Source organism: Chiloscyllium punctatum, chromosome 8 (genome assembly GCF_047496795.1).
Source record: "Chiloscyllium punctatum isolate Juve2018m chromosome 8, sChiPun1.3, whole genome shotgun sequence".
NCBI lineage: Eukaryota > Metazoa > Chordata > Chondrichthyes > Orectolobiformes > Hemiscylliidae > Chiloscyllium > Chiloscyllium punctatum.
In genome coordinates, this window is record NC_092746.1 from 96,094,736 (window position 1) to 96,120,581 (window position 25,846).

At 43.9% G+C, this 25,846-nt stretch overlaps 1 protein-coding gene across 6 annotated transcripts in view; it reads left to right on the forward strand.

The window, feature by feature from the left end:
• LOC140480773 (cAMP-responsive element modulator-like) overlaps positions 1 to 25,846 on the forward strand; it is a 161,431-nt gene that overhangs the window by 67,739 nt on the left and 67,846 nt on the right. For all 6 annotated transcript variants that reach the window (XM_072576123.1, XM_072576126.1, XM_072576127.1 and 3 more), the window contains one exon: positions 12,932 to 13,032. In XM_072576123.1, coding sequence (XP_072432224.1) covers positions 12,932 to 13,032 — 101 coding nt within the window. The remainder of the gene's footprint in view (positions 1 to 12,931; positions 13,033 to 25,846) is intronic.

Genomic DNA, 25,846 nt, shown 5'->3' on the forward strand with positions numbered 1-25,846 from the left:
ATTAATTATCTTTGTCACTTCCTCAAAAAAGCCTCAATCAGATTTGTGAGACAAAACCACCCCCCTATAAAGTCATGCTTTCTATTCCTAATTTTTAAAATTATTCATTCAGAGGATGCGGGCGTCACAGGATAGGCCAGCCTTTACTACCCGTCCCTAATGTTCAGAGGGCAGTTGAGAGTTAACCACCTTGCTGTGGATCTGGAATCGCGTATAGGCCAGCCCAGATAAGGACAACCGTTCTCTTTCCTGAAGGATATTGGCGAATCAGATTTTTTTTTGACAATTGACAGTGGTTTCATGGTCATCAATTGACTCTGAATTTCAGATTTTTTTTATTGAATTCAAGTTCTACCATCTGCCTGGGCAGGATTTGACCTGAATCCCCAGAACTCTAGCAGGGTCTCTGGATTAATGGTCTAGTGATAATACCATCACCTCCCTAGTAAGTCCATTACTTTCCGAATTCGAGTAATTACTTTCGCTTAACATTTTCTCCAATAACTTCTCAACCAGTGCTCACTGGCCATTATATCCTGAATTATTCCTTTTGCCCTACCTTGGCTTTTCTTCACTCTTTTGGAGCCTCATCTGTGGCTAAAGATAATACAGATATCTCTGTCAAGGCTTCAGCAATCTCCTCCTTGCCTCCCATAATACTCTGTCGTAGATTCCAATCTGGCCCTCAACACCATTACCCCCTTAATATCGACATGCCCGAGAATATCAACATACCCCTCCCTAATCTTACCATCATTCATGTCCTCCTCTTTGGTGAATGCCAACACAAAGAACTCTGTAAATACCTTACCCAATTCCTCTGGTTCCGCACATAAATTCTCTCCTTTGCTCTCGCGTGAACCAACCTTTTCTCTAGCTATCCTCCTAACACACATATGAAATGCTTTGGGGTTCGTAATCCTACTTGTCAAAAACATTTTATTGCCCTTTTAGCCCTCTTAATTCCTTGTTTAAGTTCTTTCCTTTTCTGTTTTTACTAACAGAAATAACAGGTTATTGACTCAGTGTTCTTGTTTTTGGAGACAGTGTACAGTCATGGCAGCACAGGCGGTGGAATGTTCCTCCTGCAGGATGTTTGAGGTAGGGGTGACCACCGATACTCCTGCCGACTTCGTGTGCAGGAAATGCAGTCAGATCCTGATCCTCACCGAACGAGTTAGGGAACTGGAACTGGAACTGGATGAGCTGAGGATTATTAGAGAGGCTGAGAGGGTGATCGATAGAAGCTACAGGGACATAGTTACGCCAGAGAACAGAGGTAGCTGGGTAACAGTTAGAGGTGGGAAGGGGAAGAAACAGGCAGTGCAGGGTTCCCCTGTAGTCGTTCCCCTAAAAAATAAGTATGCAGCTTTGGAAACTGTTGGGGGGGACAGCCTTGCAGGTGTAAGCTGCAGTGAAGGGGTCTGTGGCTCTGAGATTCAGAAGGGAAAGGGGGAGAAGAAGAGAGCGCTAGTTATAGGGGACTCTCTAGTTAGAGGGACGGACAGGCGGTTCTGTGGACATGGGCGAGACTCTCGGATGGTTTGTTGCCTCCCGGGTGCTAGGGTCCGAGATGTCTCGGACCGTGTCTTCAGAATCCTTAAGGGGGAGGGTGTGCAGCCAGAAGTCGTGGTACACATTGGCACCAACGACATAGGTAGGAAGAGGGGCGGGGAGGTCATTCAAGAGCTCAAGGAGTTGGGCTGGAAGCTAAAAGCTAGGACAGACAGAGTCGTCATCTCTGGGTTGTTGCCGGTGCCACGTGACAGAGAGGCAAAGAATAGGGAGAGAGTGCAGTTGAACACGTGGCTGCAAGGATGGTGTAGGAGGGAGGGCTTCAGATATTTGGACAATTGGACTGCATTCTGGGGAAGGTGGGACCTGTATAAACAGGACGGGTTGCACCTGAACCAGAAGGGCACCAATATCCTGGGGGGTAGGTTTGCTAGCACTCTTCGGGGGGGTTTAAACTAATTTGGCAGGGGGATGGGATCCGGACTTGTAGTCCAGCAAGTAAGCTAGCTGTGTGTCAGGATGTCCAAGACTGTAGGGAGGCTGTGGAGAAGGTAGCACTGACAGGGACTACTTGCGGACACAGAGATGGGCTCAAGTGCGTATACTTCAATGCAAGGAGTATCAGAAATAAGGTGGGTGAACTTAAGGCGTGGATCGGTACCTGGGACTACGATGTTGTAGCCATCACGGAAACATGGATAGATGAGGGACAGGAATGGCTGTTGGAGGTTCCTGGTTACAGATGTTTCAGTAAGATTAGGGAGGGTGGTAAAAAAGGAGGGGGGGTGGCATTGCTAATTAGAAATGGTATAACGGCTGCAGAAAGGAAGTTTGAGGGAGATCTGCCTCTGGAGGTAGTATGGGCTGAAGTCAGAAATAGGAAAGGTGCAGTCACCTTGTTGGGTGTTTATTATAGGCCCCCCAATAGCAGCAAAGATGTGGAGAAACAGATTGGGAAACAGATTTTGGAAAGGTGCAGAAGCCACAGGGTCGTAGTCATGGGCGACTTCAACTTCCCAAATATTGATTGGAAGCTCTTTAGATCAAGTAGATTGGATGGGGCGGTGTTTGTGCAGTGTGTCCAGGAAGCTTTTCTAACGCAGTATGTAGATTGTCCAACCAGAGGGGAGGCCATATTGGATTTGGTACTCGGTAACGAACCGGGACAAGTGGTGGGCTTGTTAGTGGGTGAACATTTTGGTGATGGCGACCACAATTCTGTCACTTTCACCTTGGTTATGGAGAGGGATAGGTGCACACAACAAGGAAGTTTTTACAATTGGGGGAAGGGAAATTACGATGCTGTAAGACAGGATTTGAGGAGCATACGTTGGGAGCATAGGCTGTCAGGGAAGGATGTGGTGGAAATGTGGGACTTTTTCAAGGAGCAGATACGACGTGTCCTTGATATGTATGTACCGATCAGGCAGGAAAGAAATGGTCGTGTGAGGGAGCCTTGGTTGACGAGGGAGGTTGAATGTCTAGTAAAGAGGAAGAAGGAGGCTTACATAAGGTTGAGGAAACAAGGTTCAGACAGAGCAGTGGAGGGATACAGGATAGCCAGAAGGGACCTGAAGAAAGGGATTAGGAGAGCTAAGAGAGGGCATGAAAAATCCCTGGCGGATAGGATCAAGGATAACCCCAAGGCATTCTATGCGTATGTGAGAAACCTGAGAATGACGAGAACGAGGGTAGGTCCGATCAAGGACAGTGGTGGGAGACTGTGTATTGAGTCGGAAGAGATAGGAGAGGTCTTGAACAAGTACTTCTCTTCAGTATTTACGAACGAGAGGGACTGTATTGTTGAAGAGGAGAGTGTGAAACGGACTGATAAGCTAGAAGAGATATCTGTTAGGAAGGAAGATGTGTTGGACATTTTGAACAACTTGAGGATAGACAAGTCCCCCGGGCCTGACGGGATATATCCTAGGATTATGTGGGAAGCAAGAGAGGAAATTGCAGTACCGTTGGCAATGATCTTCTCGTCTTCACTGGCAACGGGGGTGGTACCAGGGGACTGGAGAGTAGCGAATGTTGTGCCCCTGTTCAAAAAAGGGAATAGGGATAACCCCGGGAATTACAGGCCAGTTAGTCTTACTTCTGTGGTAGGCAAAGTAATGGAAAGGGTACTGAGGGATAGGATTTACGAGTATCTGGAACGGCACTGCTTGATTAGGGACAGCCAGCACGGATTTGTGAAGGGTAGGTCTTGCCTTACAAGTCTTATTGAATTCTTCGAGGAGGTGACCAAGCATGTGGATGAGGGTAGAGCAGTGGATGTAGTGTACATGGATTTTAGTAAGGCATTTGATAAGGTTCCCCATGGTAGGCTTATGCGGAAAGTCAGGAGGCATGGGATAGAGGGAAATTTGGCCAATTGGATAGAAAACTGGCTAACCGGTTGAAGTCAGAGAGTGGTGGTAGATGGTAAATATTCAGCATGGAGTCCAGTTACAAGTGGAGTTCCGCAGGGATCAGTTCTGGGTCCTCTGCTGTTTGTAATTTTTATTAATGACTTAGATGAGGGAGTCGAAGGGTGGGTCAGTAAATTTGCAGATGATACAAAGATAGGTGGAGTTGTGGACAGTGAGGAGGGCTGTTGTCGGCTGCAGAGGGACTTAGATATGATGCAGAGCTGGGCTGAGGAGTGGCAGATGGAGTTCAACCCTGCCAAGTGTGAAGTTGTCCATTTTGGAAGAACAAATAAGAATGCGGAATACAGGGTTAATGGTAGGGTTCTTGGTCAGGTGGAGGAACAGAGGGATCTTGGGGTCTATGTACATAGATCTTTGAAGGTTGCCACTCAGGTGGATAGAGTTTGTAAGAAGGCCTATGGAGTATTATCGTTCATTAGCAGAGGGATTGAATTCAAGAGTCGTGAGGTGATGTTGCAGCTGTACAGGACTTTGGTTAGGCCACATTTGGAGTACTGTGTGCAGTTCTGGTCGCCTCACTTTAGGAAAGATGTGGAAGCTTTGGAGAGGGTGCAGAGAAGATTTACCAGGATGTTGCCTGGAATGGAGAGTAGGTCATACGAGGATAGGTTGAGAGTTCTCGGCCTTTTCTCGTTGGAACGGCGAAGGATGAGGGGTGACTTGATAGAGGTTTATAAGATGATCAGAGGAATAGATAGAGTAGACAGTCAGAAACTTTTTCCCCGGGTACAACAGAGTGTTACAAGGGGACATAAATTTAAGGTGAAGGGTGGAAGGTATAGGGGAGATGTCAGGGGTGGGTTCTTCACCCAGAGAGTGGTGGGGGCATGGAATGCGCTGCCCGTGGGAGTGGTAGAGTCAGATTCATTGGCGACCTTTAAGCGGCATTTGGATAGGTACATGGATGGGTGCTTAATCTAGGATAGAAGTTCGGCACAACATCGTGGGCCGAAGGGCCTGTTCTGTGCTGTATTGTTCTATGTTCTATGTTCTATGTTCTAAACTCTCTTATCATCCAGAGTTCCCAAATCTTGTGATCCTTATCTTTCGTTCTCATAGGTACGTGTATGTACTGAACTCTGATCAGCTGGCCTTTAAAAGACACTCACGTCAGATGAGTCAGCCATTCCCAGTTTACTTTCTCCAGTTCCTGCCTAATACTGTTAGAATTAGCCCCCGCTCCCCCGCTTTCCCACTTGTGCCCAACTCCCAGCCTTATCCATACGCATAACTTTCTATCAAATTATGATCGCCGTTACCCAAATGGTCCCCTAGTGAAGCTTCAATCATCTAGCCAGACTCATTCCCCAGTACCAGGTCTCGTATGCTCCTTCCCTATTTGGGTTATGTACATACAGTTTCAAGAAACGCTCATGAACGCACCTAACAATTTCTGCTCCCTCTAAGCCCCTGGCATTATGGGAGTCCGAGTCAATGTTGGAAATGTGATATTTTCTGCATTTTGCAGGAATGATCCTGATTTTCCCCTTTCTTTGTGAATTACCACTATATAATCCACCAGCAAGTGAGTAAAGTTATGGGCCTTTCTTGTGAAATGCAAGTTGTTAAGGTTATAAACTGGATTAGAGCAATAGCAACACTCCTTATTTAAGTCATCGTTCGATGAACTCAGTGCTGACTATGGTGAACTAATTCTCTATGCAAATGTGAATCACTGAGCCGAGGGATTCCTGATGAAGGGCTTCTGCCTGAAATGTTGATTCTCCAGCTCCTCAATGCTGCCTGACCTGCTGCACTTTTTCAGCACCACACTCTCGACTCTGATGTCCAGCATCTGCAGTCCTCACTTTCTCCTAAGTTGAGGGAAAGCCCTCCAAAGATTTTTACACTTGATACCTGAATCATTTCTTTTCTCGAATCAAGGAACAAAGCGCACTGTGAGCAGTCAGACAGTGCGAGGTTGCTTGACTTAAGGCTCCTTGCAAACACATCATCAAAACTGAATGAGCTGAATTGTGAACTGTAAGGAAAAGTTAGCATAGTCTGTGGTTCTCCCTGTTTAAAACAAATAACACACTAAAAGAAAATACACCTGAGGAAGTTAGTGGAATTAAACAGGTAATTAGCTATGATGGAACAAATTTCATAGAATCCCTACTATATGGGAACAGGAAATTCAGCTCACGGAGTCCATTCTGACCCTTCAAAGACATTCTGCCATGTTCTTGAAACTCTGCATATCCCATGGTTAATGCACCTAGCCTGCAGATCCCTGGACGCTATGGGCAATTTAGGCAAAAGTGAGGACTGCAGATGCTGGAGATTAGAATCAGGAGTGTGCTGCTGGAAAAGCACAGCATTTAAGGAGCAGTAAGTTGGACGCTTCAGGTAAAAGCCCTTCATCAATTTACCATGTCCAGTCTACCAACCTGCACATTTTGGGACTGAGAGAGGAAACCGGAGTACCCAGCGGAAATACATGCAAACATTGGGAGAACGAACGAACTCCACAGAGTCAGCCAAAGCTGGAATCGAACCCAAATCCCTAGTGCCGTAAGGCAGCAGTCCTAACCACTGAGCTACTGTACTGCCATTATTTGTTTCAAACTCAAATCCATTCCCTCCAGTAGACAGTGGTAGGTTGGCAACTAAATTCTGTGATTTGATTTTTTAAAGAAGTGGAATTGATGCAGAGATAATTTCTATGCAAAGAATAAGTTGAAAGTCAGATTGAAGGACAGCATCTTTTGTGGACTTGTCAACAGAGACAAATATCCATTTCTACCATCCTGCGCTTCAAAGTGAACACTTACTTTGATTTAGGAGATAGTGCTCTCAAATGAAGATAATTGAGTTGAAGTACCACACCTGCCTCATAGATAACCATTTGATAGGGTGTGTACGACTCACATTTCAAGCTCCAACCCAGATATCAAGGCACTGGCAGATAATGTACAGTTACTGTACACGTGTCATACTGAGATTTGGTACAAGGATGTTGCCAGGGTTGGAGGGTTTGAGCTATAGGGAGAGGCTGAATTGGCTGGGGCTGTTTTCCCTGGAGTGTCAGAGGCTGAGGGGTTACGTTATAGAGGTTTCTAAAATCTGGCCACTGACTCTTATCTATTTGTCTCATTATTTTGTACCTCGATCAGGTCACCTCTCTTCCTCCTTTTCTCTTTGAAGAGAAGGAGGAAGGGAGGTGACCTGATCGAGGTTTAAAATAATGAGAGGAATAGATAGAGTCAATAGCCAGAGACTTTTCCCCAGGGCAGGACTGACTGGTACGAGGTGTCATAGTTTTAAGATATTAGGAGAAAGGTATAGAGGACACGTCAGAGGAAGGTTCTTTACGCAGAGAGTTGTGAATACATGGAATGCGTTGCCAGCGGTGGTGATGGTGGAAGCAGAGTCATTAGGGACATTTAAGCGACTACTGGACATGCACATGGGCAGCAGTGAATTGAGGGGTGCGGAGGTTAGGTTATTTTATTTTACATTAGGATTAAACCTCGGTACAACATTGTGGGCCGAAGGGCCTGTTTTGTGCTGTACTTTTCTATGTTCTATGTTCTATGAGGGGCATGGATAGGGTAAGTAGACAAGGCTTTTTTTCCCAGCGTAGAGAAGTCCAAAGCTAGAAGAAATACATTTAAGCTGAGAGGGGAAAGATACAAAAGGGACCTAAGGGGCAGTTTTTTCATCCAGAGGGTGGTCATGTATAGAATGAGCTGCCAGAGGAAGTGTTAGAGGCTGGCACAATTATAACATTTAAAAGATATCTGGATGGGTATATGAATAGGAAAGTTTAAGAGGAATATGGGCCAAGTGCTGGTAGATGGCAGTAGGATATCTGGTTGGCATGGACGAGTTGGACTGAAGGGTCTGTTTCCGTGCTGAATATCTCTTTGACTATAAGATGTATAGAGGACAAAATTAATAATTATCTATACTTGGTCTTAAATTTATACTGGACTGAAAAATAAACTTTATTCTACATTTTCTTCAGGGTAGATCCTGGGTTGCACTTAAAGTCAAAAAGTAATCCTGTGCTTAAAAGGCTTGGAGATCAGTGCCATAGAATTTCACATTTTGAGTGCCTCCCACTTTGCCACAAGTTTCCTACAAGCATCTATCCAGTTCACTTTCTTCCTTCAGTTTGGAACTTTTACTGCTGTTCTCTTTGCCCATTTCCAAAAGGATGCTAAATCTAACTGTCTTGTGATCACCATCTCAAATGGTCTCCCACTGCTACATCACCTGCTGGTTATATTTCCAAAGGCTTAAATTTATATTTGTTATTGGACTTGTTACCTGTTGGCTTGTTTCCCTTATCACAATTATAACCTTTATAGTAGATTTAATATTTTCTACTCTGATGTCAACATGTCTGTTGTTCTCCACTCTCTCTTCTTTCCTTTTTCAAACAGTGCAAATACGCTAGGGAAAAAAAGCCTTGTCTCAGGAATAAAAGAATGACTAGGGTAGGAATAGGTCCAGTCAAGGATAGTAGTGGAAAATTGCGTGTGGAGGCTGAAGAGATTGGGGAGACACTGAATGAGACTAGGACCCATGGACACAGCCTTAAGATTAGAGGGGGTCAATTCAGCACAGAAATGCGGAGACATTTCTTCAGTCAGAGAGTGGTGGGCCTGTGGAATTCATTGCCGCAGAGTGCAGTGGAAGCCGGGACGCTAAATGTCTTCAAGGTAGAGATTGATAGATTCTTGTTGTCTCGAGGAATTAAGGGCTACGGGGAGAATGCGGGTAAGTGGAGTTGAAATGCCCATCAGCCATGATTGAATGGTGGAGTGGACTCAATGGGCCGAATGGCCTTACTTCCACTCCTATGTCTTATGGTCTTATGGAATATCTTTCGTCAGTATTCACTCAGGAACAGGACATTGTTGCCAATGTGAATACTGAGTCACAATTAATTAGAATGGACGGCTTTGAGGTATGTAGGGAAGAGGTGTTGGAAATTCTGGAAAGGGTGAAAATAGATAAGTCCCCTGGGCCTGATTGCATTTATCCTAGGATTCTCTGGGAAGCAAGGGAGGAGATTGCAGAGCCATTGGCCTTGATTTTTATGTCCTCATTGTCTACAGGAATAGTGCCAGAAGACTGGATGATAGCAAATGTGGTTCCCTTGTTCAAGAAGGGGAGTAGGGATAACCCAAGTAACTATAGGCCAGTGAGTCTCACTTCTGTTGTGGGCAAAGTCTTAGAGAATTATAAGGGATAGGATTTATGAACATCTGGATAGGAATAATGTGATCAAGGATAGTCAGCATGGTTTTGTGAAGGGCAGATAGTGTCTCACAAACCTTATTGAATTCTTTGAGAAGGTGACTAAGGAGGTGGATGAGGGTAAAGCGGTAGATATGGTGTATATGGATTTTAGGAAGGCGTTTGATAATGTTCCCCATGGTAGGCTACCGCAAAAAATACGTAGGTGAGTTGGAGGTTTGGATTAGGAATTGGCTGGCTGGAAGAAGACAGAGGGTAGTAGTTGATGGTAAAGGTTCATCTTGGAGTGCAGTTACTAGCGGTGTTCCGCAAAGATCTGTTTTGGGACCATTGCTGTTTGTCATTTTTATAAATGACCTGGAGGAGGGGCTAGAAGGTTGGGTGAGCAAGTTTGCGGATGATACGAAAGTCGGTGGAGTTGTTGACAGTGAGGAAGGATGTGTCAGGTTACAGCGGGATATAGATAAGCTGCAGAGCTGGGCAGAAACGTGGCAAATGGAGTTCAATGTGGGTAAGTGTGAGGTGATTCACTTTGGTATGAGTAACAAAAAGATGGGGTACTGGGCTAATGGTCGGATACTTGGTAGCGTGGATGAGCAGAGGAATCTTGGTGTCCATGTACACAGATCTCTGAAAGTTGCCACCCAGGTAAGTAGTGCAGTGAAGAAGGCATATGGCGTACTGGCTTTTATTGGTAGAGGAATTGAGTTCCGGAGTCCTGAGGTCATGTTGCAGTTGTATAAGACTCTGTTGCGACGCATCTGGAGTATTGTGTGCAGTTTTGGTCGCCATACTATAGGAAGGATGTGGAGGCACTGGAACGGGTGCAGAGGTGGTTTACCAGGATGTTGCCTGGTATGGTAGGAAGATCGTATGAGGAAAGGCTGAGGCACTTGGGGCTGTTTTCATTGGAGAAAAGAAGGTTTAGGGGTGACTTGATAGAGGTGTACAAGATGATTAGGCGTTTAGATAGAGTTGACCATGAGAACCTTTTTCCACGTATGGAGTCCGCTATTACGAGGGGGCATAGCTTTAAATTAAGGGGTGGTAGGTATAGGACAGATGTTAGGGGTAGATTCTTTACTCAGCGAGTCGTGAGTTCATGGAATGCCCTGCCAGTAGCAGTGGTGGACGCTCCCTCTTTATGGGCATTTAAACGGGCATTGGATAGGCATATGGAGGATAGTGGGCAAGTGTAGGTTAGGTGGGCTTGGATCGGTGCAACATCGAGGGCAAAAGGGCCTGTACTGCGCTGTATTTTTCTATGTTCTATAATCTGGAAGTCGTCATGCGTTGTAGTTATTTTATCAGGGATATCTATATTTGCAATTTCCAGACTTTAATGACACGATACATGAACATGCTATAAACAGCTCAAAGTACAGGTCACCTTATCATTAGTTGTGTGTTGTGCATAAAGCAACTATCATTCTCTGCATTTGCTGAATAGCATGCCGGAAGAAAAATCCTACTTTTTAAAACATACTTATCCTTAACTGGATGAAAGAGATGCTAAGAAAGAAAAGGAGGTGATTTGCCCTGGTGTTTTGGTCAATATTTATTTCTGAACACCTCTGTGAGAACAGAGTATCTGGTCTTTAACCCATTTCATCTGAGTTGATGGAACCTTCTTGTATGGAAATTGTGTGTTCTGTTTCCAAGGCTACAACAGTGACTACACTTCATTGGCCATAAAGTATTTTGGAAAACCTTCAAGGTGGGAAGGCATTATATGAATGTAATGTTCTGCCTTTTGTAAAAATTAAGAATAAAACTTGTGCGCTGGTATAATTCGATCACACTTGTCTTATTGGACAAGCTTTTTTTAGAATGATTTATTATGTATGTGGCATAATTTAACATTGTATATTCTTCTGCTTGTCTTTATTTTAGACATTTGTATGTCAATTCTGACATTTTACTATCTTAAACAGTCTCCTAACCCCATGGTGTCTCAAGTTTAGTTTATCCAAAATTACATTGGCTTCAAGTTCCTTGATGTTTAAACTTCAGAATTCTCATCTTGCGTGTATACCATTTAATGACTTCATCTCCCCTTGTCTTTAGTCTGGTCTTCACCCTTTCAGTTCCTCAGGCCTGCTTGTGAAGTTCTTCCTTTCCCTTTACCAATGATATCTATGTCTTTAGTTGTCCAGGCACAATGTTTTGGAATTCCTGCCTTGAACCTTCTGCTTCATTAGTTCCATCTCTTGTTTTAGACCTTACTTAAAACCCATCTGTTTGACCAAGCTTATTGTCACATTTGTGGCTGATTGTGTCTCTGTGAAGACACTTGGGATGATTGGCTTATAGACTGACATCATGAAGAAGCAAAAATGAGAAAAGTGAAGCAAGGGAAGAGTTGAGGCAAGGAGATTGGGTGGTGGTGGCGCTGGTGGGGGAGGCTGAGGGGAGGGGAGAGACAGAAGTTGGTATGGTTGGCTCAGGCTAATAATGGACTGTGAGTCATGAGATCACTATGCCATAAACAGATTTGTGCTATTTTGAAACATGTTACATTGGACTTCCACTTAGTATACATACAAGTGATTGGAGTTCTATGGAACTCAGAATGCAGAACAGGCCAGTCATTGACTCATGTTTTTGCCCTGCACAGGCCCTCCTGACCCCTTTCAGATTAGCTCTATCGGCAAATCCATCTGTATCTTTTCTCTCCTGACCTTATTTAGCTTTCCCTTAACCACATCTGCAGTTACTCACCTCACCTTCTCCTATGGTGGCCAAGTTCTGCATTTTTACCATCCTTTTGCTTGTTATGAAACTTTGCCCAAACTCCACATCACATTTACTGATAACTATCTTTTGTAGTCTGTACTTTTGTCCTTGTAGGGCAATCTGGAACAAGAAGTTATAGCTCTAGAATAAGGGATAGCAGATTTAAAACCGAGGTAAGGAGAAATCACTTCTCTCAAACAGTTATGAATCTGTGGAATTCTCCGCACTGAAGTACAGTGAGTGGTATGACTGATTTAACTTGAGGAGAGTGACAATTTTTAAATTAGTAATGAGTTGAAGGGTTATGGAGAGCACATGAGAAAGTGGAGTTAAGGCTGAGATGAGATCAGTCATGATTGTATTGATGCAGAGCAGACTCAAGGGGCTAAATTGCCTACTCCAGCTCTTGGATCTTTGTTATGTTTTAGTTTCCATATAGAGAACAAATCTCTATATCCAACCTATCAAACCCTTAACCTTAATGTCGACAACCACCATCATCCCTCATCGATAACCTTTATAGGTAATTATTTAATGTTTAAAGAAACACTTCAACAGTACCTATTTCATATTTTTTCATCACGTCAGAGTTCAAGTCGGCTGCACACCTACCTCCTGCCCGAGCTCATTAATTGAAAATTTTATTTCTGGCTTAGACAGGAACTGTTAAACAAGGAACAGGATTTCCCTATGTACATTGTGTTTGTGATGTAGCATATCCCGATAAGGTTAGACAAAAATGTATATTCTTGATGTGTATGTTATGATAATGTCAGCTTCATAGTTTAACTTTGTTATTTATGATTAATATAAAACATTTAAGATAAACATTTTGTCCAAAGGGCATAATTTTAAACAAGTTTGGTCTCTCTTCTGAGCAGAATTTAACTGCTGCTTTGAACTGGGTACACCATGAATGTTTTTTTCAGTTAACTGGACGTAACATGATATAGTTATATGGTGTTTCTAAAAACCATTCAAAAATTCATTTTACTAGTTAATTTTAATGTTATATTGTATGTTTCTATTTATAGGTAGCTACTATCGCAGAAACAGATGAGTCTGGTGATTCTGCCGAGGTTGTGACTGACTCTCAAAAACGGAGAGAAATTCTATCCAGGCGACCTTCTTACAGGTTTCTACTACATTGTGTATATTTTACTTCTCCCTTTAGTTAATGATGGCATCTGATTGGATCAGATTTTCCTGAGTATCATAAGCTGGAGTATCATAGAATGTAAATATAGCATTTTACATGAACGTTGAATGAAAACAAAAAATTTCATTTTTTTTCTCTCACTGACCTCAAAATTCTCTTAATTTTAGAGAAAGTGTATTTATACACCAAACAAATGTTTTCCAGTTCCAAGAATTAAGTCTTTCACTGAGCAGTCTGGAGCTTTGGTGCATGGCAGTTTTGTTGCATGCCAATTTTTTTCATCTCCTAATTTCTGAAGAAACTGAAATATAAAACTAGAAGCAGTGCAATACTATAAACGTGTATAGTTAGTTTATATATATCAATTGAAGAATAGTTATAGATTATCCTTAATACTGCAATGCTAACTTGAATGTCAACAACTTGTATTTATACAGTAGCTTTGAAAACCATTCCGAGGCATTTCACAGGAGAACTTTTGAATAAGGTTTGACACCAAATCAGATAACATATTAGGATAGGTGGCAAAAATCTTGGTCAAAGAGATACATTTTAAGGAGCTCCTTGAAGGAAGAAGCACAAAGCTTGAGATAGAAGTTCAGGGAGAAAACTCTGGAACTCCAGGCAGTTGAAGGGATAGCTGTCAATTGGTGGAGCAACTTAAAACTAAAATGGAGAAGAAGCCAGAGGATTGAAAGGATCACTGAGGATTTTTGGGTTGGAGTAAGTCATAAGATTGGAAAAGGACAAACTAATGAAGAGATTTGAAAATAAGGATGAGAGTTTTGAAGTTGATTGATAGCAATATAGGCCAATGATAGGTGGTTATTGAGGACTGTATTGGCTCAGGTTGATGCAAGTGAAACATGAGAGGAGGCCAAGTACAGACCCTTTGGGTTCTTCAGAGTTAACAGTGCAGAAGCCGAAGCCAACGTAGATGATAACTGGTGGTTGAATGGAATTTTCAAATCATACAGTTGACATTTATGTTGCAATAAATTATTTTGGCACAAAAGGTGGGATTGGCATTTTGAAGAAGGTGTTATAATCCCATCGTCTACGCTGGTATTTCATGATTTATTATTTCAATTTCGTATTATATCATTCTTCTTGCTTCTCTATGCACTCATGTTACCTAATAGCTTGGGACGTACACCTTTGGACTGCTTTCTAATGCAGATAGTTATATATATACTGCATATACATGAAAGAAGAGGTTCTTTTTCATGTGATGTGGGTGTTACTGACTAGGGTAGCATCTATTGCTCATCTCTGATTGCCCTTCAGAAAGTGGAATTGTGATATGCCTTCTTGAACTGCTGTAATGTTTGAAGTGCAGGTACTCTCCACTCCTTTTAAGAAGGGAGTTCTAGGATTTTGGAACAGCAATATAGTTCCAAGCCGGAATAGTATGTGGAGGGGAATTTGGTGGGTGTTCGAATAAATCTGCAGCCCTTGTCCATCAGAGACAGTACATTCCTGTTAGCATGAAGGGAAAGGCTGGTAGATTTAGGAAATGTCGCATGACTAGAGAAAATGAGGCTCTGGTCAAAAAAAAGTGGAAATGTCTGGTATAGACAGCAGGGATTGAGTGAATCCCCGGAGAGTATAAGGGCAGTAGGAGTGTGCTTAGGAGTGAAACCAAGAGGGGAAAAAGGGACATGAGTTAGCTAAGGCAAACAGAGTGAAGGAGAATCCAAAGTGATTGTTTAAGTACGTTAAGGACAAAAGAGTAACTTGGGAGAGAATAGTGCCCCTTAATGATCAATGTGGTCATCTGTGTGTGGAACCACAGGAGATGGGTGAGACACTAAATGAATATTTAAAGCATAAAAAAAGACTTGATGAACTGGACTCGTACTCACTGAAAATCAGAAGAATGGGGGGTGGGGGGTGGGGTGGGGGAGAGGTGGGAGAGGTGGGGAATATCATAGGAATATAGAATGCTAATGGGACTGGACAGTGAAGAATGTTCTTGATGTTGGTGAAACCCAGAACCAGGGATAACAGTTTAAGAATAATAGGTAAGCAATTTAGAAATGAGATGAGGAAGAATTTCTTCATTCAGAGAGCTGTGAACTTGTGGAATTCTCTCCCACAGAAAGCTGTTGGGACCAGTTCATTAGATATATTCAAGAGGGAGCTGGATACTGAAATTTCATGATCAACCATGATCATATTGAGTAATGGTGCAGGTTCGAGGGGTCGAATGACTCACTCCTGCACCTATCTTCTATATGTTTCTATGTCCTTCAGGGTGGTCAAGGCACAGTTTTGAAAAGAGCTGTCAAAGGAGCCATGGTGAGTTGTTTAATGCATCTTGTGGTTGGTACAGACTGCAATCATTGTGACGGTAATGAAAATTGAAGATGGTGGTTGGTGAGGTACCAACCAAGTAGGTTTCTTTGTTCTTGGATGGTTTTGAGCTTCTGGAGTTTTGGTGAACCACACCCGAACGGATAACTGGGGTGTATTCCATCATATTCCTGATTTATGTACATTTTGAATGGTGGACAGATAGTTGAAAGTCAAGACTTGAGTTACTGGCTGCAGTATTTCCAGCCTCTGACCTGCTCTTATAGGCACAGTATATAAATGGCTAGTCCAGTTCAGTTTCTAATCCGTGGCAACCTCTAGGATGTTGGTAGTAGTGTACTCAGCAATAGCAATTTCTTTGTACATCAAAGGGTAATAGGTAGATTCTGTCTTGTTGGAGATGGTCATTGCTTAGCATTTGTGCGGCACAAAATTTACTTGCTACTTGTCAGCTGACGCCTGGATATTGTCTAGTCTTAGTGCATTCAGGCATGGACTGCTTTAACATCTGAGGAGTTATGAATGGAGTTGAACATTGTGCAAACGTAAGCAAACATTCCCTCTATGACCTAATGGTGGAAGGAAGATCATATTTGAAGCATCTGAAGATAGTTGGGGCTCAGACCCATGGGGAACTTGTGCAATTTCTGCGTGAGTCTATCGAGAAAAAGCTGAAGTTATCATTGAAACTAAGTCCAGGACAATGACATCTGTGTTAGATTTGATTTGATGCTGAAACTATTGCAAAAGAGAATTCATTTACACAGTGGGTTAGGTCCTGTCCTTTCATTTTTGGAGCTCAGTATATATATTTAAACCAATCTACTGAAATGAAAGTTCTTGTGATAGGAAAAATAATGAGAGTAGGGAGGGCATGGACAGGATTTCCCGGTCACAGGAATATGCTGGCAGATAGCAAGCTGGTTTGAAGTGTGCCTACTTCAACACCAGGAGTATCTAAAATAAGGTAGGTGAGCTTGCAGCATGGATGGGTACCTAGGATTTCAATTTATGGCCATTTCGGAGACATGGATAGAGCAGGGTCAGGAATGGATGTTGCAGGTTCCAGCTTTTAGATCTTTCATCAAGATCAGGGAAGGCGGTAAAAGAGGGGGAGGTGTGGCCTTGTTAGTCAAGGACAGTGTAACGATGGCTGAAAGAACTTTTGATGAGGACTCGTCCATTGAGGTAGGATGGGTTGAGGTTGGAAACAGGAGAGGAGAGTTCACATGGCTGGGGAGTTTTTTTATAGGCCTCCGCAGAGTTCCAGGGATGTGGAGGAGAGGATTGGCAAAACGATTCTGAGTAGGAGTGAAAGGAACAGGGTGGTCATTTTGGGGGACTTTAACTTCCCCAATATTGACTGGAAATGCTAGAAGTCTGGTATGTCAGATGATCAGTTTTTGTCCAATGTGTGCAGGAGGGGTTCCTGACACAGTATGTCAAAGGGCTGACCGGAGAAGAGGCCACATTGGATCTGATGCTTGATAATGAACCAGGCCAGGTGTTTAATTTAGTGATAGGTGAGTACTTTGGAGAGAGTGACCATAATTTGGTTATGTTCAGTTTAGCAATGGAAAGGGGTAGGGGAAAGATATAAAAGGGACCTAAGGGGCAACTTTTTCATGCAGAGCGTGGTGATTGTACAGAATGAGCAGCCAGAGGAAGTAGTGGAGGCTGGTACAATTATAACATTGAAAAGGCATCTGGACGGGTATATGAATAGGAAGGGTTTAGAGAGTTATGGGCCAAGTGCTGGCAAATGGAACTAGATTAGGTTAGGATAGCTGGTCGACATGGACGGGTTGGACATCTGTGACTCAGTAGCAAGCAGGTTAGCTCAAGGAGAGCTAATGGACCTTATCTACCTGGACTTCAAGAAGGCCTTTGACAAGGTGCCACACAGGACGGTACTGAGTAAGATAAAGGCCCATGGTGTCAGAGGCAAGGTGCTAGCATGGAGAGAAGCCTGGCTGTCTGGTAGAAAGCAGAGAGTGGGGATAAGAGGGACCTTCTCGGGATGGCAGCTCGGGAATACAAGAGGTATTCCGCAAGTCTCAATGTTGGGACCACAACTTTTCACTTTATACATTAACAATCTAGAACATAGAACTTAGAAACGTACAGCACAGAACAGGCCCTTTGGCCCACGATGTTGTGCTGAGGTTTAATCCTAATGTAAAATATAATAAGTTAACCAACGCACCCCTCAACTCACTGCTATCCATGTGCATGTCCAGCTGTCGCTTAAATGTCCCTAATGACTCTGCTTCCACCACCACCGCTGGCAATGCATTCCATGCATTCACAACTTTCTGCGTAAAGAACCTACCTCTGATGTCTCCTTTATATCTTCCTCCTAATATATTCAAACTATGACCCCTTGTACCAGTCAATCCTGCCCTGGGGAAATGTCTCTGGTTATCGACTCTATCCATTCAGTTCATTATCTTGTACACCTCGATCAGGTCTCCTCTCCTCCTCCTCCTCTCCAGAGAGAAAAGTCTGAGCTTATTCAACCTTTCTTCATAAGGCAAGCTCTCCAGTCCAGGCAACATCCTGGTAAACCTTCTTTGCACCCTCTCCAAAGCTTTTGTATTTTTCCTATAGCAGGGCGACCAGAACTGGACACAATATGCCAAGTGTGGTCTCACCAGTGATTTGTAGAGCTGCAGCAAAACCTCGCAGCTCTTAAACCCGATCCCCATGCTAATGAAAGCCAAAACACCATATGCTTTCTTAACAACCCTATCCACTTGGGTGGCAACTTTGAGGGATCTATGTACTTGCACACGCAGATCCCTCTGTTCCTCCACACTGCCAAGAATCCTGTCTTTAATCCTATATTCAACATTTGAGTTCGACCTTCCAAAATGCATCACTTCACATTTATCCAGGTTGAACTCCATCTGCCATTTCTCAGCCCAGCTCTGCATCCTGTCTGTCACGCTGCAGCCTACAGTAGCCCTCTATACTATTGACGACACCTCCAACCTCGTGTCATCTGCAAATTTACTAACCCAGCTCTCAGTGAAGATAGATGACTGCACCTCTTCAACGATATCCTCCAAAACTGAAGGCTCCCCCCACCCACCCATCCAAGATGCAATTTCTGCCCCATACTTTTATACCCATTTATACCCATGACTTGTGTAGCCATCTACAAGTTTGCTGATGACACTACTGTGGTAAGATGAATATCAAACTGCAATGAGCCAGAATACAGAAGGGAGATGGAGTCATAGTCATAGAGTCATAGAGATGTACAGCATGGAAACAGATTCTTCAGTCTAACTTGTCCATGCCGACCAGATACCCTCAATTAATCTAGTGCTATTTGCTAGCACAAGGTCCATAACCCACTAAACCCTTCCTATTCATTCAGATGCCTTTTAAATGTTGTAATTGTACCAACCTCCACCACTTCCTATGGCCGCTCATTCTATTAGCTCCCTTTTTAAATCTTGCCCCTCTCACCCTAAATCTTTGTCCTCGAGTTCAGGACTCCTCCACCCTGAGGAAAAGACCTATCCATTTACCATATCCATGCCCCTCATGATTTTATAAACCTCTATAATGGCTTGGTGTCATGGTGACAATAGCCTCTCTCTCAATGTTGGCAAAACAAGAGAACTGGTTATTGACTTCAGAAAGAAAGGCGGAGAGCATGCTTGATCAACATTCATGGAGCGGTGGTTGAGATTGTCATGTTCCGGGGAGTGATGATAACCGACAGCTTGTCCTGGACTTCCCAAGTAGATGTGATGGTCAAGAAGACACAACAATGCCTCTTCTTCCTCAGGTGGCCTTGGAAATTCAGCATGACCATAAGCACTCTCCCAACCTTTACAGATGCAGCATAGAAAGCACACTATTTGGGTGCATAATCATCTGAAAAGACAACCGATCTAACCAGGATCTTAAAACACTACAGAAGGCTCCGTGCACAGTCCAGATAATCACAGAAGCCAATCTCCCATCCATGGACTCCATTTACACTTCTTGTTGCTGCGGAAAGGCTGCCAACACCATCAAAGACCCCTCCCACCCCAGTAATGCTCTCCTGCAACCTCTTCCACCAGGCAGAAAATACAGAAGCTTGAACATATGCACCAATAGGTTCAAGTACAGCTTCTTCCCTTCTGCTATTAGACTGTTGAATGGAATCTCCAACTTCAAATAATGTTGATCTTATTAATATTGCCCTTGCTCCGTGCACCTATACAGTGTAACCTGTATACTTCACTCTGTCTAAGCATCCTATGATCTCTATGTCCTTGCTTACTATGATCTGCTTGTACTGCTCACAAATGGAACTTTTCGCTATATTTAGGTACATGTGACTACAATAAATCAAATCAGATCGAATACTTTAGGTTTCTTGTTTCAACAAATTTGTGTACATTCAATAGATGTGATTCCCTTCATTTCTGTCAGGGATATAAGCGAACTCATTGTATCTTCAAATTAAAAAACTCGGGGCTTTTCCCAACCCCGTGTGCTTGGACTGCTTAAACATCTTAAGGCTTTTTCTAGCTCTGATGGCCTGGAGACTCAAAAATTAAACTGTCCTTCTGTTGCTCCCTTTCCATCTTCCCAGGCTGGATTGTGAATCTTGAAGTAAACATTTCAGCAAATATTAGACTAGATTCCCTACAGTGTGAAAACAGGCCCTTCGGCCCAACAAATCCACACCGACCCTCTGAATAGAAACCCACCCAGACCCATTCCCCTACATTCACCCCTGACTAATGCACCTAACACTACGGGCAATTTAGAATGGCCAATTCACCTAACCTGCACACCTTTGGACTGTGGGAGGAAACCAGAGCACCCGGAGGAAACCCACGCAGACACGGGAAGAATGTGCAAACTCCACACAGACAGTTGCCCAAGGCGGGAATTGAACCTGGGTCTCTGGCGCTGTGAGGCAGCAGTGCTAGCCACTATGCCGCCCTATTCTACCAATTGGCTTGCTTGGCTATTTAGTTTAAATCACTGATTTTTTTGGAAGTGCTCAGACCCAATGCTTAGAAAAAGAGCTTAGAACATAGAACAGTACAGCACAGAACAGGCCCTTCAGCCCACGATGTTGTGCCGACCATTGATTCTCATGTATGCACCCTCAAATTTCTGTGACCATATGCATGTCCAGCAGTCTCTTAAATGTCCCCAGTGACCTTGCTTCCACAACTGCTGGTGGCAATGCATAACGCATTCCATGCTCTCTCAACTCTCTGTGTAAAGAACCCGCCTCTGACTTCCCCTCTATACTTTCCTCCAACCAGCTTAAAACTATGACCCCTTATGTTAGCCATTTCTGCCCTGGGAAATATTCTCTGGCTATCGACTCTATCTATGCCTCATCATCCTGTATACCTCAATTAGGTCCCCTCTCCTCCTCCTTTTCTCCAATGAAAGAGGTCCGAGCTCAGTCAACCTCTCTTCATAAGATAAGCCCTCCAGTCCAGGCAGCAACCTGGTAAACCTCCTCTGAACCCTCTCCAAAGCATCCACATCTTTCCTATAATAGGGCGACCAGAACTGGACGCAGTATTCCAAGTGCGGCCTAACCAAAGTTTTATAGAGCTGCAACAAGATCTTATGACTCTTAAATTCAATCCCCCTGTTAATGAATCCGAAACACCATATGCTTTCTTAACAACTCTGTCTGCTTGGGTGGCCATTTTAAGGGATCTATGTACCTGCACACCAAGATCCCTCTGTTCCTCCACACTGCCAAGAATCCTATCCTTAATCCTGTACTCAGCTTTCAAATTCGACCTTCCAAAATGCATCACCTCGCATTTATCCAGGTTGAACTCCATCTGCCACCTCTCAGCCCATCTCTGCATCCTGTCAATGTCGCACTGCAGCCTACAACAACCCTCTATACTGTCAACGACACCTCCAACCTTTGTGTCATCTGCAAACTTGCTGACCCATCCTTCAATCCCCTCATCCAAGTCATTAATAAAAATTACAAACAGTAGAGGTCCAAGGACAGAACCCTGTGGAACTCCACTCACCACTGACTTCCGGGCAGAATATTTTCCTTCCACTACCACTCGCTGTCTTCTGTTGGCCAGCCAATTCTGTATCCAGACAGCTAAGTTCACCTGTATTCCATTCCTCCTGACCTTCTGAATGAGCCTACCATGGGGAACCTTATCAAATGCCTTGCTGAAGTCCATATACACCACATCCACAGCTTGGCCCTCATCAACGTTTCTAGTCACATCCTCAAAGAACTCGATAAGGTTTGTGAGGCATGACCTGCCCCTCACAAAGCCGAGGTGACTGTATTTAATCAAGCCATGCTCTTCCAGATGGTCATAAATCCTATCCCTCAGAATCCTTTCTAACACCTTGCAGACGACAGATGTGAGACTGACTGGTCTGTAATTGCTGGGGATTTCCTGATTTCCTTTCTTGAAGAGAGGAATTACATTTGCCTCTCTCCAGTCCTCAGGTACAACTCCAGTGGAGAGGGAGGATGCAAAGATCTTTGCAAGTGGCGAAGCAATTGCATTCCTTGTTTCCCAAAGCTGCCGAGGACAAATCTGGTCCAGCCCTGGCAACTTGTCAATCTTAATATTTGACAAAATTTTCAGCACATCAGCTTCCTCTATCTCTATCCATTCCAGCATGCACACCCGCTCTTCAAAGGTCTCATTCACTACAAAGTTCGTTTCTTTCGTAAAGACAGAAGGAAAAAACTCATTTAGGGCTTCCCCTACCTCCTCAGACTCCACACACAAGTTCCCTATGCTACCCCTGATCGGCTCTACTCTTTCTTTGACCATGCTCTTATTCCTCACATAAATGTAAAATGCCTTTGTGTTCTCCCTAATCCGTTCTGCCAAGCCTTTCTCGTGCCCCCTCCTGGCTCTCCTCAGACCATTTTTGAGCTCCTTCCTCGCCTGCCTGTAATCCTGTAGAGCTGAGCTTGACCCTAGCTTCCTCCAACTTATGTAAGCTACCTTCTTCCTTTTGACGAGAAGCTCCACCGCTCTCGTCATCCAAGGTTCCTTTATCTTACCCCTTCTTGCCTGTCTCAGAGGGACAGATTTATTCATCACTCGCAACAACTGTTCCTTAAACAGTCTCCACATGTCTATAGTGCCTTTACCATGGAACAATTGCTCCCAGTCCATGCTTCCTAGCTTGTGTCTAATCGCATCATAGTCTCCTCTTCCCCAATTAAATATCCTCCTATTTTGCCTAATCCTCTCCTTCTCCATAGCTATGTAGAATGTGAAGCAGTTGTGGTCACTATCACCAAAATGCTCTCCCACCACAAGATCTGATACCTGCCCTGGCTCGTTTCCGAGCACGAAGTCTAGAATGGCCTCTCCCCTCGTCGGCCTGTCAACTTACTGAGTTAGGAAACCATCCTGAACACACGTCACAAAAACAGCTCCATTCAAATCCTCTGCTCGAAGGAGGTTCCAATCAATATTGGAAAAGTTAAAGTACCCCATTACAACAATCCTACTACGTCCACACTTTTCCAAAGTCTGCCAACCTATGCTTTCTTCAATCTCCCTGCTACTATTGGGGGGCCTGTAGTAAACTCCAAACGAGGTGACTGCTCCCTTGCTGTTCCTAATTTCAACCCATACTGACTCGGTAGGCAGATCTTCCTCAATAATGCAAGCTTCTGTAGCTGTGATACCCTCTCTGATTAGTAGTGCTACACTACCTCCTCTTTTTCCCCCCTCCCTATTCTTTTTAAATGCTCTAAACCCTGGAACATCCAGGAACCATTCCTGCCCCTGAGAAACCCATGTCTCTGTTATGGCCACAACATCATAGCACCAGGTACTGATCCATGCTCTAAATTAATCACTTTTATTCCTGATACTCCTTGCGTTAAAGCAAGCACACTTTAACTGATCCCTTGGTTCCTTCCCAGGAAAATCCTTCCCACTAGCTGGTCTACCTCTTGCTATTGTCTCATCTGTATCAACTCTCACCTCCGGTATACAGCTCAGGTTCCCACCCCCCTGCCATACTAGTTTAAACCCTCTCGAACGACTCGAGCAAACCTTCCACCCAGGACATTGGTCCCCTTCCAGTTCAGATGCAACCCGTCCTTCTACACTTGGGGAGGTGGTTGCAAAAGCGGACTCATAATGGTGACAGAATTCTATTTGGGCTGGTGTGGTACCAGCTGGCATCTGTGCCATATGCATTGGCAAGGTCCAGTGAGGACAAATAGAAGCAAGGGAATTGGTAGAGGCAAGATGGCACTGAAGAGTAATGATCTTGGGTCATGTCACACTACAGGTAACCTTACCACACTATACTCCCACATACAGACTAACACTCACACACACACACATGCTGTCCCGTTCTCTCGCTCTCTCGAGGTCTGTGACCAGTGGAATGCCACAAGGATCGGTACTGGGTCCTCTACTTTTTGTCATTTACATAAATTATTTGGATGCGAGCATAGGAGGTACAGTTAGTAAGTTTGCAGATGACACCAAAATTGGAGGTGTAGTGGACAACGACGAGGGTTACCTCAAATTACAACAGGATCTTGACCAGATGGGCCAGTGGGCTGAGAAGTGGCAGATGGAGTTTAATTCAGATAAATGAGGGGTTCTGCGTTTTGGGAAAGCAAATCTTAGCAGGACTTATACACTTAATGGTAAGGTCCTAGGGAATGTTGCTGAACAAAGAGACCTTGGAGTGCAGGTTCATAGCTCCTTGAAAGTGGAGTCGCAGGTAGATAGGATAGTGAAGAAGGTGTTTGGTATGCTTTCCTTTATTGGTTAGAGTATTGAGTACAGGAGTTGGGTGGTCATGTTGCGACTGTTCAGGACATTGGTCAGGCCACTGTTGGAATATTGCGTGCAGTTCTGGTCTCCTTCCTATTGGAAAGATGCTGTGAAACTTGAAAGGGTTCAGAAAAGATTTACAAGGATGTTACCAGGATTGGAGGATTTCAGCTATAGGGAGAGGCTGGACAGGCTGGGGTTTTTTTTCCCTGGAGCGTCTTGGGATGAGGGGTGACCTTGTAGAGGTTTACAAAATTGAGGGGCATGGATCGGGTAAATAGGCAAAGTCTTTTCCCTGGGGTCGGGGAGTCCAGAACTAGAGGGCATAGGTTTAGGGTGAGAGGGGAAAGATATAAAAGAGACCTAAAGGACAACCTTTTCACACAGAGGGTGGTACGTGTATGGAATGAGCTGCCAGAGGATGTGGTGGAGGCTGGTACAATTGCAACATTTCAAAGGTATTTGGACGAGTATATGAATAGGAAGGGTTTGGAGGGATATGGGCCGGGCATGGCAGGTGGGACTAGATTGGGTTGGGATATCTGGTCGGCATGGACGGGTTGGACCGAAGCGTCTGTTTCCATGCTATACATCTCTATGACTCTGACTCTCTCTCTGTTTGTTTTTTTATCTTTCTCACTCTCTCTCACACACACACACACACACACACACACACACACACACACACACACACACACACACACACACAATCTCTGTCACATACACACACACACTCTCACTCTTTCTCACCCACTCTCACACACATAATTTGGAGATGTCGGTGTTGGACTGGAGTGTAAAAGTTAAAAATCACACAACACCAGGCAGCAGGTTATAGTCCAACAGGTTTAATTCAAAGCAACTAGCTTTCGTAGCACAGCTCCTTCATCAGGTGATAGTGGAGGACACAATTCTAAGGCATAGAATTTATAGCAAAAATTTACAGTATGATGTAACTGAAATTATACATTGAAAAATACCTTGATTGTCTGTTAAGTCTTTCACCTGTTCGAATACCATGATAGTTTCACTTCTTTCATGTGTGAATCACAAAACCTTTTTTTAAAAAGTTGCATTCTCAGGTTAGCTGTAACACTGGGTGTTAGCTAGACAATATGTTGAAGGAGTTAGCCCCCTGTGTTCTCTGTCTGTGCCATGATGCTTAGATTGATTCTAATCTAAAAAGTGAGATAACAGAGTTTTACATGAATTCATGCAGTTTTTCAGCAAAGTACAATGTAATTCTGCAAGTACAAATTCACGCCACAAAATATGTGTGCAAGTGGGTCTTTGTGTGTGTGTGTGTGTGTGTGTGTGTCTGTCTGTCTGTCTGTCTGGGTTGGGGGTTGTGAGTGTGAGAGAGAGTGTATATGTGTGTGTAGTGAGTGTAGAGTGTCTTAAGTCTGTGAAGGGGTGCATGTGTGAGTGTGGGAGTGCAAGTGCATGTCTGGGGTGGGGGGATTGTGAGTGTCTATGAGAGAGAATGTATATGTGTGTGCATGAGTGTAGAATGGTCTAAGTCTCTGAGAGGATGCCTGTGTGAGTGTGGGTGTCTGTAAGGGTGTGTGTGAGTGTCTATGTGCATGTCTGTGTATATGTGTGTCCGAGTGTATGTGTGTGTATAGGAGTGCCTGAGTGAGTGTGTGTGTGTGTGTGTAGGAGTGTCACATACACACACATAGGGT